General features: G+C 39.2%; 1 protein-coding gene across 2 annotated transcripts in view; it reads right to left on the bottom strand.

The window, feature by feature from the left end:
- The window catches only part of LOC144683527 (TBC1 domain family member 22B-like), a 370874-nt gene that overhangs the window by 83633 nt on the left and 267420 nt on the right, over nt 1–19821 (bottom strand). For both annotated transcript variants that reach the window (XM_078546604.1, XM_078546605.1), the window contains exon 11: nt 14448–14575. In XM_078546604.1, the coding sequence (XP_078402730.1) occupies nt 14448–14575 (128 nt within the window). The remainder of the gene's footprint in view (nt 1–14447; nt 14576–19821) is intronic.

The raw sequence follows: 19821 nt of genomic DNA, 5'->3' as shown, positions 1-19821 counted from the left end.
TCAGTAGAATTATAACAGCGCTTGCAGAATGGTCAATGCAGGCATTTTGTAAAACATGTAAACAGGTTAATCATTTTGCTGGACACTGAGAATAGTTTCTAGACCAGCAGTTAAGACTGGAAATTGAATTATTGCTTTCTGACAATTATAACTCATTTCAAATTACATCAGATATTTTTCCTATACTTTTGTACAACTGGGCCTTTAAAGCAGTTCCAAACCATTAAATATTAGAAAAACAGGAAATTCAATGTTATACTGAAGCATTCAACATTAATGTTTAACATTACCTCCAATGACACACCCTGATGGCTGTGTAGGTTAATTAATTTTTATTCTGTATTATAAAGAGATTAAACCCCATTTCCAATGCAAGCTTTGAATAAGCTCACTAAGTGACTAAGTTATGAACTATGAAGCATGGTCATCAAAATGTACATCTTTTTGTGTGATAGGATAATGGGCTATAACGAAACAGGATTATGAGGGACATTTTAAGAAAACATTTTCCTCATAATTTAACAGTAATCTTTAGAAATTGATTCTTAGCTCCAAATCTAGGCTTTCGAATTAAATTCTAGACCACTTAATCTTTAACAGCGGGTCTGTGACCTTCAAACTATATTATTTATATACTTAGATTTACATTCTTTCAATCTGGTAACATTATTGTTGCTAATGTAATTATTCCCTTCTAGCATGCAGTAGTTCTGAAATGTGAATTTCCACGTACTAATTAAATCTAATACACATTTAAGCAAAACAAAACCCTGAACTCTGAATAAAAGCAGTTCTTTATCATGAAATTTCAGGTTTGGTGAAGCTTGTTTCAAAAATTACAATATCCTTTGGAATGTACAGGAATTCAAAAATAAATAGGAAAGGAACAAAAGTTTGTATTTAGAGTCAAATCAAATTAAAAATGAACATATACTGTTGAAATGAAAATTGTACTATATAAAATAATTCCAAACATATTGGGATAAAAGTTTAGATTATACTGCTGTATTACAACTATGCATGAAACTCATTTGACTTGAAATTATATCCAACTAGTATTTTACAATTCAATGCTATAAAATTAATCAATAATCGCACGCAAGATTGTCTGTTCTAATGATGAGTGTGCCATTCATTACAGTGTTTAAGAAATTATTTAATTCCTTTAAGAACATTCTGCAGTATTAAATCAGCTTCATGCTTGACTTCTGCAGCAAAAGGCCCAAGAGATTGTCTCTGAAAAGGCCAGAGCTTTTAAGTATTGCAAGAACACGACACTTCATTATGAAAAAAGCAATTAAAGCACATTTTTCCACAGGTTTCTTTTCACAAGAGACAATTTTACTTGCCAGACTGTTAAGAAAGGCAGATCTCAGTAACAATGTGACATTATGTTGCACCATAAATAAAATTAATTAGGTTCAATATGTCAGTCTTTGATTACGGAATCTGAATAATAAAGCAACATTTAGAAATGAAAGCAAAGCACAAAAAAGATACTGTTGTTCTGGGATCCTATTATTCCACCTGGGTTCTATAAGACTGATAGCAAGGACCTTTTGCAAAGGGCCATATAAAAATGCTGGAAGATTTTTAAATGTTGAATATTATTGTGTTTACAAGCAAATATGCTGAATACACCTAATAAATCAAATTAATTTTGGTTACTAGTGAGTACAATTTACAAAGAAAATAAATTTGGTAATATCAATAATAGATCTGATCAGAATTTCACTTTTCACAGTTACTGAAAACTGAAAGATTAGCATAACCTGCTCCCAGACCATAACATGCAGCATAATTAGAACATACTAATCAATATCACACTTCCTAAAACCTTTTAACATTAAGACATGCAGTATAGCTTTTGCACAACTGCACATTCTGGATCTGAAGTTGGCTCATGTAAAAAAATAACTAGACATAATCCATGGATAAATCCCATAGTGTTACGATCCCAGCTCATGTTAATACTGGACAAGTCAGATCCCAGAGTGAAACCTAGCTTGATAGATCCTAACTTTTTTTTTAGAAACCATGGAGGAAAATTATTGAACAAATTCATAGGAGTCTGCTGATGAACTTTTAACACAAAGAATAAAATATTCATTAAACATGAAAAATGAACTATATTTCACCAGGCAAAAACATTGGAAAAATCTCAACACAAGATGACGCTTCAAATTCAAACCATTCTTTTACCCCAGCAATATCTTTACAGGCACATAAACCAGTGAAGAATTACCACTAGCTTGACACACAGTGGTTTCTCATTTGGGACTGGCACAGTTGCAAACAGTTTTCTTCTGGTGAATTCCTGAGCATTCACTCAATGCTTTTCATTCAATTCATATCTCTCCGAGACACCCAAACCTGCAATCTAAACTCAGTCTTCCAGTAGCATCTCTGCTAAACTAATCACCTTACTGAGTTCTATAACTGGCTATTCAATCAATTACTGTCCCAATAGCCTTGTAATGTTTTCTTCTCAGAGAGCTGAAAATCCCTATCTTCACTCTCTGACACACACTGAACTCTCTCTTCTGTCTTTTTATTGTGTCTGTGTCCCTGGAGCACTGTCGCAAGACAACAGTAAAGTTTTTTTCTACTTTGTGTATTCCTCCCCGCAATCAGCAAACTTTTAACCTATCTCTTTACCTTCAGGGGTTGTAAAATCTCATTAAAAATGTATATATACAAACAAACCCAAAAGACCTGACCTTTGGTCAAGAGTCTATCCAGACTCCTAGGCACCAAGGCTCACAAACAACACAAATGAAACTACCACCACACACATATATATATATTTATATATTTTTAAACACACAAATACATATATATTTTCAACAAAAATTATACATTGTTCATAACAATAGTGAAGCATGCAAAGCATAGAATGTGTAAATATATAGCTGGCTTAAAGTCCTTTCTTCTTTTACATTTTGATACAGAAAAGCTTCCTCCCCTCCCACAACTAACCAGTTAACTAATGCATGTACTAACACTAGACCAGCACTGAAAATACAAAGCAAGGAAAGTCACACATAGATTAGTTGGTTAAGGCATCATATAGCTGTAACACACAAACCAGCTGAATTAGCAATGTGCCTGTTAGAATTGGCTTCATTTTCTGATCATACTTCCAATTAATTTGCTGCAAAAGAGCACTCATGTTAAACTTCTTAACCATATATGGTTGGTGTCTCAGGATGCTGCTAATGGTCCAAAAGAAAAAAATCATGTTTCACCAATAACTGTTTTGGTGGTTTTATCTGGTTTCTTTTTCAGTTTATGTGTGTTCCAATCTTCACTTGTTACTCAGTACAATATATGTAGATAACATAAAAACTGCACCACAGAAAGCTAAGGCCAAGAGTGAATGTGCTGCACATGAGGTTGACATGTTCGATGGAGTAGGCAATGACAGGGGCCTGAAAGGACTCAGCAAAGAGGACTGAGCCTGGAAAGACCTTACAGCAAAACAGAGGCTGACATTTTTCAGTCCTTTGTGTGAGAGGGGAAGTGGAAAGGTGAGGCCCAGGAGCAACGGGTGTAGGAGAAACACATTCAATGTAAGGATGGACGAAGATGAAAGAACATTTTGGCAACCAGAGTGGTATGATAGCTTTTTTTTTTAAAAAGCCATTTGGTGATGATTACAAATGTAGTCCAGTTATTTGGCATAATTTCAGGGCTGCTTCATTATACTTGTGGCAAGGGCAGAGCTACGTACAACCGGGGCTAAGACCAGAGCAACAGCATGCGTCTAGTCTCCAGTACAAGGAGGTTGTTGGCGTGATTAGAAAATAGAAATGGAAATTCAATGTAGCTTTGTGCTTGACTAAATTATTATTTAATATTTTATAAATTTGTGTCCTAGCCAAAGGAATTACAGAAAATTCACAAATGTAATTGATTCCATTTTTGAATGAGGATTTTAAAAATGTGGGTATTTCTATTGTTTGCTTGTTACAAATGAGAGTTTGGGGCCAATTAGGGTGCTGACACACAGATGTGCTTGATGTCAATTTAATTTTTTCCCCCGTGATATCACATTCCCTCAATTTTCTCATATTCCCTCACTGCATTACAGCATTGTTACGTTGTTCACATCTAATTTTCAGTATTCATTTATACTTTAAAACTTGCTACCTAGACTTTAATTAGCACGCAACAAAGATGTCATGTGAGAAAGCATGGGCACAAATCTATACCAACTACTTCTTGGCACAATTTTCTGTACTGCCCCATTAACACTCCATGAATTTTCCAGATTGCCACCAGGAAAGTGAATAATGACGATTGCCACCAATCAACCAGCCAGGCAAACCAAGAATGATTTTTCACTAACATCGATTTCAAAACAAATTCTGGTTGGGGAGGGATGACAAGAAAGGAGTTTTATTCTTCGTACAATGCTTACCTAAATCAGAAACTATTTCAATATATTGCCATTGCTTTATTAAAAAAAGCCCTATTAGGAATTTGGTCGCTACACAAGGTCACTAAGAGGGATTTAAGCTCCAAGGAGGTGAAACCATTCTTGCTCATTACTGTTATTTTACCCACTGCTATTTCACATTTTTCTGGTCTATACTGTTCTTCCATAAATAAACTACCCAGCTTATCATCTTATCTTTTCTTCCTGATAATCATTGTGTGAACTATGGCGGTTGTTATTACCCAGCAGTTTGGTGAAGCTGAGTTATTTAAAAATCCCAGAGGGAAACTTTAAACAACTGTTATAACTTATATTTTTAAGTGGTATGTTTGAGATGCAACTCTAAATTCAGGAAACAGACTACTAGTTCTCGAGAGGTTTTATATTAAACTAAATGAAACATTTTATTAATTTACACAAGTTAAATATATACACATGGCTACAAATTACTACTGTCATAACTTCTAACAAATTCCCAAACCAATCTCCAATAAGGCAACAGCAACCCACAGACTTAACCAGACACCAGGCAAAGCATTTTCACCTTACGAATTCAAAATGAGGTTCCTTTCACTTTGGTTCCTGTGGAGACAGTAGGAGGCTTGCAGCTGCTTTGATCTTACATGCCCTCTGCTCTGCGCACACAAAACTGGTTATACCTAGCACAGCTCACTGAATGTAAATTCTCATTGTATCACTAGCCTCTTTGAACTCCACCTCTTCTAACAATAAAACCCCTTTTGTAATACCAATTGTATTAGTAATATAAACATATTGCTTGGTCTCTGCTAACTAGGTGCCAGATTTCACTCGCCTTCTTGAATGCTCTATTCAAAAAGTGCAAATGCACTCTACCTCTTACATCTCAAAACTAGTATACATCAAAGCACCCAGACTAGCTGGATTTAATCCAATTAAGACATACCCACAGGCTTAACTACTATTTTAAAAGAAAAATATTTTCCAATATTATATACGTTAATAATTTCATGACACGGTATTGACTAAAGCTCCGCTACAAGCCCAATTCTCATTTAAATATTCAACAAAATATAGGGAAGATGTTACATGGAAACTGTATGTCCTCAAATACACATGCCCAAATTTTGCAGTCAGCTGTGATGGAATCGTGCTTGCCATTCACTTTTCTGACAGCTGCCTATAGAGTTTATACAGGCTTTTGAGTGGACTTGCTGTCATCAGGAGTCTGATCCAGCCTGGCTTTCTCCATGGGGTATCTGTGACATGTGTGAGCAAGACACATAAATGCGAGGATGAAGTTCTTCAACCACTTAGGTTGAAGAATTTTCGCTGAGACACATGGAGCTGAATTTTCATAAAGCATTGGAGACAAATTCAGAGGTGGTGTGCTGGCAATTTCATGACGGTCTGCTGATATGTTCCCATTCCAGTGTGTTTATGTGGAGGCTGCTTCAGAGGAATGATGGCTATCTGCCTGCCAATTAGTGCCTATTGAGGACACTCATCAAACACCATCTGGAATTTTCCAGATAGTAGGCAGGTCCCACGTTGAGGCTCTGTAAGTTGTTGCTGTTGTTATTTTACAGGGCTAGAAAGGTTGCTCGACATCCTAACTTAGCATCCTGATAAAAATTCACTTACTCCTGAAAGCACAAGGTCCAACTTTTCCTGCCATGTTTAGTGGATAACTGGTAGGTAAGTATCACAATTTCATGCCCTTACGTTGATTTCAATGCCATGTCTATTGATGAAGTACTGTTGTTATGCCACAGCTTGTGCAGGAACAGCAATACTCAGACTGAAAGTTCTGTTTTTCTGTATTAACTACATACTCCAGAAGTTGCTGTCTGATTTACTCCAATATAACAGTGAGTGCAGTTAGCCTCAACATTGTTCTCAATGCAAAATTTAAGCCTATATTTTTTAAAATTATATTTACCTCTAGCTCCTAATCTCTTACAACAGTGACTCATAGGACAAAGTCTTTTCACCTTAGTCCCTCCCAAAACACAAGACCATTAGTGGGTCAGGAAACCACTGAAATCTCCATCAGGCTTTTCTGAGGCTCCTTAACTGAGCCATGACATTAGCAACCTGCCCCGGGTCCATAGCCAATCAGGAAGGGTGAATGGAATGGAGGGGAGACCGGGGAAGGCTGCTCCTTCAGTCTCCAAATCTTACCTGGAGATCTTACTATAGTATCATAGGGACTGCAGTGAGCTGATATTTCCCAAGGATGGGATGAAGAAGACAACCTCTGCACCAAGCAGGCATGGATGGAAATGGCCGAGGAAGTCAGCAGCAGATGCGGTCCCTCCAAATTGGAGGCAGTGTACTGAGGATCCAGGACCTCAAGAAGATGGGAAACATTAGGTGCCAAGTCCCACACTCTAACTTTCCCAGCATTCTTCTGCACAGGGCTGCTCACAACAACAAACCTTGCTGCTTCACTCATTCTTCTCTTTCCAACTTACATTCTCATCTGAGCTGCGAAAACTCGCACTCACCCTCATCCTATTGCCTACTCACACCCAGGCCTCAGTCACCCTCCACAAATGTTGATCTTACCTTCTGCTCACACAAGCCATTGCTAATATGAGGTGAAGTGAGAGTGACTGCTCTTGACATCAAGGCAGTATTTGGCTGAGTGTGACATCAAGGCGCCCTAGCAAAACTGGAGTCAATAGGAATCAGGGGGAAAGCTCTATGCTGTTTGGAGTCATACCCAGCACAAAGGAAGATGGCTGTGGTTGTTGGAGGTCAATCATTCTCAGCTCCAGGACATCACTGCAGGAGTTCTTCAGGGTAGTGTCCTCAGCCCAACCATTGTCAGCTGCTTCATCAATGACCTTCCTTCCATCATAAGGTCAGAAATGGGGATGTTCACTGGTGATTGCACAATGTTCAGCACCATTCACGATTCCTCAGATACTGAAGCAGTCCGTGTCCAAATGCAGCAAGATCCGGACAATATCCAGGCTTGGGCTGACAAGTGGCAAGCAACATTTGCGCCACACAAGTGACGGGCAATGACCATCTCCAACAAGAGAGAATCTAACCATTGCCTCTTGACATTCAATAGCATTAACATAACTGAATCCCCCACTATCAACATCCTGGGGGTTACCAATGACCAGGAACTGAACTGGACTAGCCATATAAATATTGTGCCTACACTGGTGCAGGTCAGAGACTAGGAATCCTCTGGTGAGTAACTCATCTCCTGACTCCCCAAAGCTTGTCCACCATCTACAAGGCACAAGTCAGAAGTGTGATGGAATACTCTCCACTTGCCTGGATAAGTGCAGCTCCAACAACACTCAAGAAGCTCGACACCATCCAGGACAAGGCAGCTGGCTTGATTGGCACCCCATTTACTAACATTCACTCCCTCCACTACCATCGCACAGTGGCAGCGGTGTGTACCATCTACAAAATGCACTACAGGAACTCACCATGCCTTCTTAGACAGCACCTCCCAAACTCACATCCACTACAACGAGAAGAACAAGGACAGTGGACACATGGGAGCACTATAGCCTATAAGTTCCCCTCCAAGCCACGCACCATCCTGACTTGGAAAGGTATCGTCGTTCCTTCACGATCGCTGGGTAAAAATCCTGGAACTGCCTCCCTAACAGCACTGTGGGTGTACCTACACCACATGGACTGCAGCGGTTCAAGAGGGCAGCTCTCCACCACCTTCTCAAGGGCAATCAGGGATGGGTAATAAACGCTGGCCTAGCCAGTGACACCCACATCCCAGAAATGAATAAAAAATATATATACTACACTTCCTCCCTGCAGGACAAGAGAGAACACAATCTCAGAGAAAAGTAGAGTCCTAAAGGATTGTGTGGGGGGCGTGGATAGTAGGGTGGTGGCCTTACAGGGACAGACACCTTGGTAGCCACCGGAAATGAGTGTCCACCTGGCCCACTGGGAAGGAAATCTTGTTCCAGGAGGCTGCAGATGTAAGCCAGTACGTGCCAAGGTTTGCTGAACCTCCTGAGGCACTGGTGCTCACACATGTTGAGAGAGCTGATCCTCTGCCTATAGACCCTACATTTAGGGTATCACCTCCTTGGAGCTGGATCTCTGTGTCCATTCCCTCTGTCCTGTGGAGCATCACTTTCTTATTCATCCTTTGAAATGAAGTTGACCATGCCATCATTTGGGCTGCTTGGTAGGGTTCCAGTGGATATACTTAGGTGACTGCTAAGGTCAATGTGGATGGGCAATTCTTGCATCTGTCTTGTCAAATATGAACAGATGGCAATGTCTGTTTCTAATCTACACCATAAGGCCTGTTAATCAAAGCAGTCCAGGGAGGGTGTTTTTTAAAAAAAATTCTGACAGCTTCAGCCTATATTTTTTTTTACGTTTAAAGGGTTGGGGATTTAAAAAACTTCAATCATGACACAACAGACCTTATCCCCCCTTCAAGATCATTTACATCTACTCCATAAGGAGTAAATAAATTTGTGACTTGCACAGTGTGCGTTAAAGCCTTTGGATCAGCAAAAATGGGGTCTGTTTGAACTCGGCGCTAATTTTAAATGGCCCTGCAGAGTTTGGGTTTCCCGCCCTTTTGATTCACGCTCTGTCTCCTTCTCACTGCAGGCAAAAATGGGGGGGGCCGATTCCCATCTCCCCCATTTTTGAACATCTCTGGAGCCGGTCCGATTCTGCAAAAAATCTGGCCCTTAGTATACCCTCCATTCAATTTTTAACTGGCTTAATTCTAGAATTGGAGTCTTCCTATGCTGCTTGTATAGACTAATTATGGAGCCACGGCCATAGACTAAGTAATTTACTAAAAGGTTACTGATCAAACTGAACCTGACAAGTGAAAAATTGTCATATTTCAGCTCTTCTGATGAGTTAAAACAGTACAAAAATTTGTATAAGTAACATCCTAGTATATTTCAGAATAATTTTTTTGTTGACAGACAATAATAAATACAAGAAATTTCTTAATGGAATTAACAAAGTTCTGTAGTCTCTCAAAATTTTGCTAACTGCAAAGTGAGTGCAAAACACACCAACTTTTACAAATTAATTTACTGTAACCTTTAAAAATCTATTAGTAACCATTTGCTTCAGGAGTCTTCACATCCATTACTACTTACATATACTGACAACAGATAATGGACGAGCAGCAGTCACAGTTCTTTTTAATTGAAAATCCTAATTGAAGACCTGACTTCAGAATGAAAAGACACTGGCAAGCAATGGTGCAACTACGGTCAAATAAATCTTAGTGCACCAAATGCTGGTTGGCCTTTCAGTGAATAGGTTCCCATCTTGAGAATCACAGTGGGACAGCTGGACATAGAAGCATAAATAGGGCAGAAAAGCTCACGAAGTCCTGTGATTTAAAGTAGGGCAGTGATTTGAGAAAAATAATGATTAAGTTGAAGAAATTACAGGATCCATAACTACTAGGCATAAATTAAATGCTGAAAATTTCTACAATGTTATATCATAGTGTTAGAAAGTTGAAAACATGCTGATTTAGAAATAAAAATCACTATTAACCAAAACTATTCTTATGCATACAGCACAATTAATAATGAACTATTCATAGCAACTTGCATTGCTCTATCATGGCTCTCCAATCCTCTGTTTCTCAATATAGCTAACAAAATTGGAAATAGCTTTTCCTTCCACATCCAAGGTCATCTCCACCTTGCCCACCTTTAGCTCTCTTCTATTTCCTATCAATGTGCTGTCAGCAATATTGTGTGTAAGCACAAAGTTAGCTTCCATATGTATTCCAACAACATTCAGCTTTCTCTCTCTGCCAGCACCTACAGCTGTGCTATCTGAATATGAGTTTGATATCCAGGGCCATCTAGATTCTTGCAGCACTGCAGAGTAGTGCAACAATGTTGATTAAGTTGATAAACTCAAGCACTTCAACCTTAGAGGGATATCTCGGAGAACTCTTAGAGTTACAGAAATGATACCAAATAAGGTAAACATGAAACAATATACGTGCTTGAGCAGCACAGTGAGAGAGAATACGTTCATAGCTATGAACTTTGATGATCAAAATCAGAATGTACTTCTTTTACACTGATGGTGATGAACGGTTTGTCAGGAAAAATGGTTGAGGTCAGGAGACTGGACTCCTGTAACAAAAAACTAGATTTTTTAATAGGAAGATGATACTGTTCATAGTCTGGAAGAATGAGACAAACAGACCCACCCAAACCTTTGAAGTCATGGTTTTAGGCTTCTCAATGTTTAGTTAAAGGAAATTGTATGAAGCTGGATATTGGGCAAACTGTCTAACAATACAGAAGCAATTCAGGGATCAGGAGAGTGCAGGAGAGATGATGAAATGAAAGCATCACAGAGGGCTGCAGAATTGCTCGATACCAAAATCAGCTTGCAATTCAAAGAAAGCTGTTGCATGCTTTCTGTGAATACCACCCAAACTACAGACAAAACTCGAAAGCTGTTAGTGCCATTCCACAATATAGACTGTAAACTTAATTGTTTCAAGTTAGTGCAGCACTCTTGTGCATTGAATGCTACTTCATCAAATTATCAAATGAAGCCAACCTAATTGTCTTATGACAATTTAGAATCTATTGACTTACATTAGGCTATCAACAATAATCAAACCTTATGATGTTACTAATTGCAGTATTATATATGTAACAAAATAATGTTATTAATGTACTTCTATTTGGCTCAGTCCTTGATGGCTCTGGCAAGTAAAAGCACTTCACTTTGTGCCCTGCCCTCCCAAAGTTTCATCATTCTTGTTCTTCCAAGTAAAGTTTTTAAGATTCTGGTCACCACTTTCATATTCCTTTATGACTTTTCCAATCCTACCATAGTGATCTTCACACATTCCTACTTTTTGCTTTTTTTGACATCAGCTTGCTTCTCATTCCTTGGTTTATCTGTTGCTTCAGCCCCTCTGCAGTTTACTTAATCTCATTACATCATTTTGTGTTTTCAAAGGTATTCATAAATCCTTCCCCGTGAGTGTTCCTTCATCCACCCTCAATATTTTCCATTTCCCTCCTCCTCACTTTTTTTTCCATATCCTTTACATGTCGTGCACTATAAAAATGTAAGTTTCTGTACATTTTAACCTCAACTGACCTACTTAATTCACCTGCGGAATTGAGTTACCAAAATATCAATCATATGCACTCAGAATCATACAGCACAGGAGATGACCATTTGGCCCTTAATGTCTGTACTGACTCTTGAATAGAAACATCCAACTCATCCCACTCCCCTCTTTCTTTGTTCAAAGCTCTACACGTTATCCCTTTTGAAATTTACTATTAAATCCTTTTAGGCAGGGTATTCCAGATCACAACTTGCTGTATAAATTTTTTTCTTCATGTCATCTCTGGCTCTGCAGCCAATTACCTTAAACCCTGTGCCCTGATTTTCAACACATCTGCCACTGAAAACAATTTCTTCTTTTTTACTCTATCAAAATACTCATGATCTTGGACACCTCTAGCAAATCTTCTGTTAACCTTTTCTGCTCTAGGAGCAACAACCCCAGCTTCTCCAGTCTTTCCCACATAACTGAATTCTCCCAATCCAGCTACTATTCTTGCTAATCTCTTTTGCACCCTATCCAAGGCCTTAGATCCTTCCTAAAGTGTGGCATCTAGAATTGAGCTTAGAATTCCAGCTGAGGTCTAAGCAGTGTTTTATAAAAGTTTAGCATAACTTCCTATTTTTTGTACTTTTAATAATACCATTAATCATACCAAGTATTCCATTTGCTTTTTAAATAGTTTTCTCAATTTGGCCTACCACCTTCAAAGATTTGTACACATATACCCAGATATCTCTGTTTTTGCAGCTCCTTTAAAATTGTACCATTTAGTTTATATTGCCTCTTCTCATTTTTCCTATTGAAAGACATCACTTCACACTTCTCTGTCTTAAATTTTGTCCACCAGGTGCCTGCTCATTTCACTCATCTGTCCATGCCCTCTTGAAATCTGTTACTATCTTCCTCAATGTTTACTACAATCCAGAATTTCACGTCACTTAAAAACTTTTAAATTATGCCCTGTATAGCCAAGGCCAATAAAAAATAGCAGTGGCCTGATAATTGGGCCCTGGGGAACACAATAGCCTGAATCTTCTGGTTGGCGTGCAGGGGCAGGCACCGCTCGCAGATGCATAAAATGACACGTGGTGATGTCAGCGTGCGTCCCGACATCATTCTGATCCTCAGTTCAGCGGGTGCGCAGCAGAGTCGGCTGCGCATCCGCCGCACTGTCAAAGGTCTATTAAGGCCATTAATTAACTAGTTATACTGATTCACAGGGCTGCCCATCCAACCTTAAGGTTGGTGGGCAGGCGAAGAGCCCAGGCAGCCTTTGCATTTTTCATGGAACCTCATCCATGGGTGGGATGAGGTTTCATGAATGTTTTACAACTTTAATAAAAAGTTTTAATAACATTCATAGACATGTCCCAGCTCATGTGACACTGTCACATGAGGGACATGTTCGAATAATTGAAAAAAAATTTTTTTCAGGTTTTCACAATAAAATTAAACTCCGTGAGACAGCTCTGTCTCAGGGAAATTTCTGCGCACTTTCGCGCTCAGGCCCCAATTCGTACTCCTCCCCCCCACCCACACAGGTAGTGCTGAGTGCTTCTGGGTGCATGTCACGCTGGGCGGGCCTTAATTGACCCGCCTACGTAAAATGGGGGCACACAGCCGATCACAGGCGGCAATTGGCTGCGCGCCCGCTCTTGCCCGCTCCCGCCCAGCCCACACGACGGGGAGAAAATTCTCTCCCATTTTACACTTTCCTCCAATCTGAAAAACAACCATTCCCCACTACTCTCTGCTTTCTGTCCTTTAGCCAATTTGGCATCCACTTTTAATAATGCCAAATATTCCATTTGCTTTTTAAATAGTTCTCTCAATTTGGCCCACTGCCTTCAAAGATTTGTACTTGCACTGTTCCATTAATCCCATGAGCTTTAATTTTGCTAAAAAATCTATTATGACTTCAATGTAAAAGAAGCAATTAATTCAATGGAAAAGAAAATCAAATGATGGTATAAAACAGGCTGCTGATCGGGTTATTGGCCCACTGTGCGCAACTGGCATTCACCTACTTCACCCCACAGTGTTTAGTTCTCATTATACTTTGTCTCCTTATAGGGACACAGCTCCACAGTTACCTGCACAATACATTTGTGTTTCACGTGGTGTTACATCGCTGCCCTTATAAAACACTGCATTTTTGAATTTACCATAAAAAAAACCACACAGGATTTGCTGGCATATATAAAATCGCAAGGGTCCTAGGACTAACTCATCTCTTGAAGTACAATAACATGAGGGGTAAGTTACTGAGTATTGGGAATATCTTCAAAAGCAGTTTAAGTTTGTGTTGAAAAAAAAAGTGTACTGATGCACAGCAGTGGCATATATAAGCCAGGTTATGAAATCTTTTTATCAATGCATAGCACTATACATTCATGTAACTGGAAAGCAGAAATAATCCACATCTTTTTATATGGACACTGACCACAGGAAAATCAGTCGCATACACTTGGTATGAGTTACAGATTTGTGATCAAGCATTTTTCACCTTTATTCAAGAACAAAATTTAAAATGTCACTTCACATGCTGAGTAAGTAAATAATCAAAGTAACTAATTCACATTGGTTATTACTATAATCAGAATAAATTATTCAAGGTGAAAGGATCATAGGCCCATAAACCAGACATGCCACCAGATCTTGATCCATATTCAACTTAAAGATCTTATGTTATACTTAAATGGCTGCTGTTCTTAAACATTTTTCATACACAATGGAACACGCAATGCACAAGTTCAAATCACAGACGTTACAAACTTTATTTTCTGGCAACAATTAATGCATTAGTTTAAATTGGCCTACATTTTGACCTGCATTAAAAGGAATCTTGCCCTCCCCGCCAATGATTAGGTGCTTAGAGTACAGACTAATCTAGAAGCATTAATATAGTTCTGCAACATTCACCTGGTATGTGTCCCAAAGTCGGATTGTGCATCGGAGAGGCAGCTCCCTCATGAGCAAGTTATTCATCCACCGGAATGCAAATTGCAGATACTCTACTTCATATTTTCTGAAGTGAATGTGCACTTGCTCTGTGGGGAAAAATTGTTTTCAGTAGTTAGTGCATGAGATATACCTTCAGAGATAAAAAAATTCCCATAACCCACTTGGTAAAGGCAGCATATGACCGAGGTTCAACTGCACATCTATGTCAGATTGGCTAATTTCAATCAAAATGACATGAGAAGTGCTCAATTGCTTTCCACATTTGTGGCTATGGAATGAAAAAGTTATTCAGATTTACAATCTTGATTTCGATCTCGTAATGGCCGCTAGATTTGTGGACATTTTGAGTACATGTTCTGCTCAGTTGTTTTGCTTTCCATCTCAGAATATCTCGCCAGTCTTCAATGTCAAAACTCAAATTGGCAAATGTACCCAAGTTCAGGAGTTGATAGCAACAATTTTTACCTGCGTACTGCTGTGTTTCTCATCAAAATACTTCTGAAAAACATTTTGCTGATTTGCACTTGAGGCCCACTCAATGAAAATTTTGAGCTGGCTTCAAACTAGGAGGCCAGAGCCCCTGTCTGAAATGGGCGGAACTTCATTAAGACATCTAAATCAGGGTCCAAAACCATTAAAGAACACCGTTTGCAATTTTGGGCGGAATGTGGGCTCTTCCGAGTGGAACGGAGTACTGAGCAGCTGAACCAGAAGTTCCACTTGGCCTTACAAAAGCCATCTTGCCTGCTACCAATCCCTCATTCCCGCAGGCTCACTTACGTTGCCTCCTGTGAAGCTGTGATGTCCTGAAAGTCCCTTTCAGCAGTTGTACCCAGAACTACATTGACAGCAGTCTGAGCTTCCAAGGTACCACTCAGATCTTTGGCAGAAGCTGTTTGTGCTGCAATGGAAATTATGACATTGGCCATCAGACTGCATCAGGTGTTGATGGAGGTGACCACTGTTGTATGCTGGAAAGGATGCCCTCCAAGCTCTACACAAATCCCTGTGCCAAATTGGAGCTGGCCTCCTCCATTATCCCTAATGTGTGCAGGCTTTCTGGCAGGCTATCCAGTGCACCAAGCTTTTCTTCTGTAGCCTAGCCAATCAAAGTCCTCGTTGGAATTCTCTGCAGCAGAATTAGGATGCAACTTTGCCCTCTGATGAACTGGCATTTGTGAAATTCTTTCTGCCTGCTCTGGCTCTTCACTTTTGTGCCCAGTGCCTGACCATATGCAAATCCTGTCCTCCATCATAGCCTCTAAAGCGTGTACAGTGTCAATTTCCGAGCTGGTGGCTACGAGTGGAAGATCGAGTGATGGTGTTGCTTCATCATCACTGTCTTCATCTTCTTCCACCTCTGACTGGATAGGTTCCAGTTCTTGGGCATCTGAATAGCAAAGGAACATGGGTTGGGTTCTGGTGAGGAGAGAGGAGAAAGCAAGGAGTGTGTACTTACCCCATGTACAACTTGTGAGATTGTGAGATAAGGGAGAATTTGGAAGAGCACAGGAGGATTAGGTATGCAGAGATGCTCATCATCAAATCCTCCAGTGGTGCCTCCTCCTGTGATGGCCAATACCTTTTCCTCGATGGGGATTAAAACATGCAGAAATGCTACTCCCTTGCAGTTGTTGTTGCTTCTTATTATGCGCCACATTATCTTGCAAGGGAAAAGTAAAGTGTGTCAGTGAGTGCCGTACAAGATGTTTGGGTGATATGGCTGTCATGGTTAAATAGCTGCCAGTGTACGTGAGGTGCGAGTTGTCATACCAAAACAGTGCTAAGTGTGTGAGGTTGAGGTAAACCATATGAATTAAACAATTGCAAAATCATCGCTGGGGATTATTAATATGTTGGTGATGGGGATGTAGTGAATTGAGTATTGGTGCAGTTGGTAGGATATCCTAATAGATGGTTGAATTCACTCAACTTGATAACTTGTGTCAGACCATTAAATTTCTTCCTGCACTCCACCCAGCTTATTGGAGCAACACTGCTGTCATTGACCTCAGCTGCTACATCCTCCCAATGCCTCCTGAACTTATGTCTCAAGGGCCTCCTCTGGCCCCTGCGGATAATGGATGTCTCGTCCTTGTCTCCACCCCTTGAACCTGGGCTTCCACTGCATTATCAAAAAACCTTGGTGCACGCTCTCTCACAGGTTGAGCCAACTTGACAAAATTCTTCAAAATCAATTCACTTCTAGCAGCCACAATGCACCTTTCCTTTAAGGGATGCAGGCTACCATGGATGAAGGGTCATCATTGGCCTGAAATGTTAACCCTATTTATCTCCACAGATGCTGCCTGACCTGCTGAGTACTTCCAGCATTTTCTGTTTTTATTTCAAATTTCCAGCATCTGCAGTATTTTGCTTTTGTAGCTTTAGGTAGCATTAGTCATTTGTATTACTGGGCCTGCTGTGATACATGCAGCCAATGAACAATGCAGGTAGTGCTGGTTGCATGCAACAATCATAGAAATCAGCAGATAGCAAAAGCTTAACAACCTGCCTGCAGTGAAACAAACAAGCACGGGCTAATTGTGGGCTGGGGTACACACGCCTGTGTTTTGGCTTTATTTAACCCTGGAGATTTTTAATTTATTGTATATAGAAAAGTCACTGGGACATTCAAAAGAATCACCAACATTACACAATCTCTGTAAAAACTTATCGTACCACACATTTCCTAGCACAGTGAAACATTTGCTTACTGAGTTTACTAGAGATCCTGTTCAATTTCAGGGGCTTGTTTTGTTTTCCAATTTTTATGGAATTATCTCATCAGATTTCTTGGATGGGGTCAATGCTGTACAAATGGGTATGCTAACGAGAGTTTTTTTTTACAGAAAGCAGCGTTAATGCAGGAATAAATAATAAACTGAACATTTTTTTTTAAAAGTGTTTAGAAACAAAGTGGCATACTGCTCAAAGCCTGCACCATGGGTAATTATAAGGAATCAAGTACTTCAACAATTTGCCACTTCTGCTACTGGATGAGAACAACAATAGAGTTCACATTCGATAGCTGTGAAGACAACTGCAAATTGAATCAGGCATCTCCTCAAGGTTCAGATAAAATTGAATCTATTCTCCACTCACAGCAGTAAATTGCAATTTTGTAAAGTGTATGAGGCTTTTTATAGTGCTGAACCAGCAATCACTACAGGGAGATTGCAGACTTAGTGAAAGCCGTTTTATTGTTAACAACTGTCTGTCTCTATGCTTAAAATAAAATCATGTTTCTTCTGGTTTTATACAGGTCCTCGTGCATAAAGTGTATGATAGGCATGCGTGACACATGTAAGCAAATCAACTTCATTGCTTGGTTTCTTTAAAAAAAAATCAATTTTTTGTCATCTCCCAAAGGGTTAACAAGCAGGATTGAACAGATTTTCTTTATAATTCAATCCGGCAGCTGCCAGATTCTGTTTTTTTTTAAATTGATAAATGATACTTGCACTCTTTTTAATATAGTAGCTGGAGCACTGATTTTTTTCTTCCAGAAAAATGCGAGTTTCAGCGATCTGCTTGAAAATATACCTCCTGTGTATTCATAAAAGTCTTGAAATATACCAGCAGACTCGAGAGGTAAAAATGAAATGGGAGTTTGCAGCAGTTGTTTTTCCCTCACTTAAAAATTTATGTATGCATAGCCTGCATTTAGTAGAGTGATAAATTCCAACTAAAGTTACATAATGATTATTACATTGCATTAATATACACTTTGCCTGTTTAATTTAGATTTTTTCATTCTGCCTACTCCTGGGAGGAGGATTATTTATCAATTCCCAAATTTTAATGGGAATGTTGACCTGAAACTTTATTTCTATTCAATTTGGTTACTGCATTTGTCACTTATGCTAATTCCAACTGAAAAAAGGCCCCAAATTCCAACATTCGTAACAGAACAAGCTAACAAGGCAACCAGAGAAGTGGCATTGAAATTCTGACATCAGAATAGAATAAAGGACAAATAAATAATCTTACAGTGACATCATAGTGAAGGTTAATTTCAAAAAGCGGTGACTGAACAAACAGAACAGAATCTGAGCTTTGATGATACTAAACATGTTACACAATGTGACTAGTTGAGAGCACTACGTCACAAGGCAAACTGCTAAGGATGGCAAGTTCAGAGCCAGGCTCCTTGAGGTATTAATGAGGCAATAATCAACTTGAAGGAGAAAATTTTTAGTGAAAAATTAAACCTGACATATATTTATTTAACCTGAGAAGACACATATTCTTGTTTATATTGCATAATCTGGCTATAAGCAGCTAATTGAGAGTCAGTCTAGTTCTACTCTATTCTTGATAACATTGCTTTTTTTTTTAAAAAGCAGTTGCAAAGTGAACGTCCTTTATCTGGATTGGTGGCACAATTACACCCGAAACAAAAGTCATCAATTCAAGTCAGTGATGGAATGATTCTCTGCAACAGGTTAACATGTTGTTATGTTGGCTATTCATGTCGTGTCCTGACACTGCCACGTAGCTACTGGTGGAGTCTATGATGCAATGACGCTCTACCAGAGGTTAACTTGTCGGCAAATTGACTACCTTTTTTTGTGGTGGAGGTTCTGCAATAAGAGAAGATTGTTCTATTCTGGCACCACTAAAGACAATAATATTGTTAATGTTAACTGTATAAGCCACAGTGACACTTTCAGATCAAATAATCAAAACATGATAATTGAAAGCCAAGTTAGCCTGTGACTGACATTAGCTAAAAATACCCATATGTGTAACAGTTCTTTCTTTGCTTGCTATTTTTAACATGGATGTTTAAAACCATTTATTTTAAATGGGCTCACGCTTCTACCAAAAAAGGCAGACAGGGGAGTTTACTTCAAATGTGCTACAGTAATTTCTAGGCTTACATTCTCAAACTGCAATGAACTATTAACTTTCATAAATTGACCAAATTTAAATTCCACTTTCCTGTTCAAATTTCTGTTCTTTGCTGATCTATTTTAGACTTCTGTCTCTCTTACAAGCTGCCCATTTTTTGCCACGGGCACTGGATTTTTTCCAATCATTTCCAACAGTCAATTTGTGCCAACTGACAAAGTCCAAAAAAGGGAGAAAAGCTCAACCACTCAATTTTGTTGCTGCTGCAGTTGCTAAGCAATAGCATGGCTGTTGTATATTACTTTTGCTGAGGCTGTTCATTCCAAAGCAGTTCACTGCTGCCGGAGATTTTCACCTCCCACAAACAAATGGGTGTTCCAGATGCCTCAGCACTCCTAACCAATTGACACACAAAAAAAAATCACCTCATTTTGGGGCGGAATCAAGTCCCAGAGTTGAATGTCTATTCAGCTTT

This window comes from Cetorhinus maximus, chromosome 8 (genome assembly GCF_964194155.1).
Source record: "Cetorhinus maximus chromosome 8, sCetMax3.hap1.1, whole genome shotgun sequence".
Lineage (NCBI taxonomy): Eukaryota > Metazoa > Chordata > Chondrichthyes > Lamniformes > Cetorhinidae > Cetorhinus > Cetorhinus maximus.
This window is presented reverse-complemented; position numbering and strand designations above follow the sequence as displayed.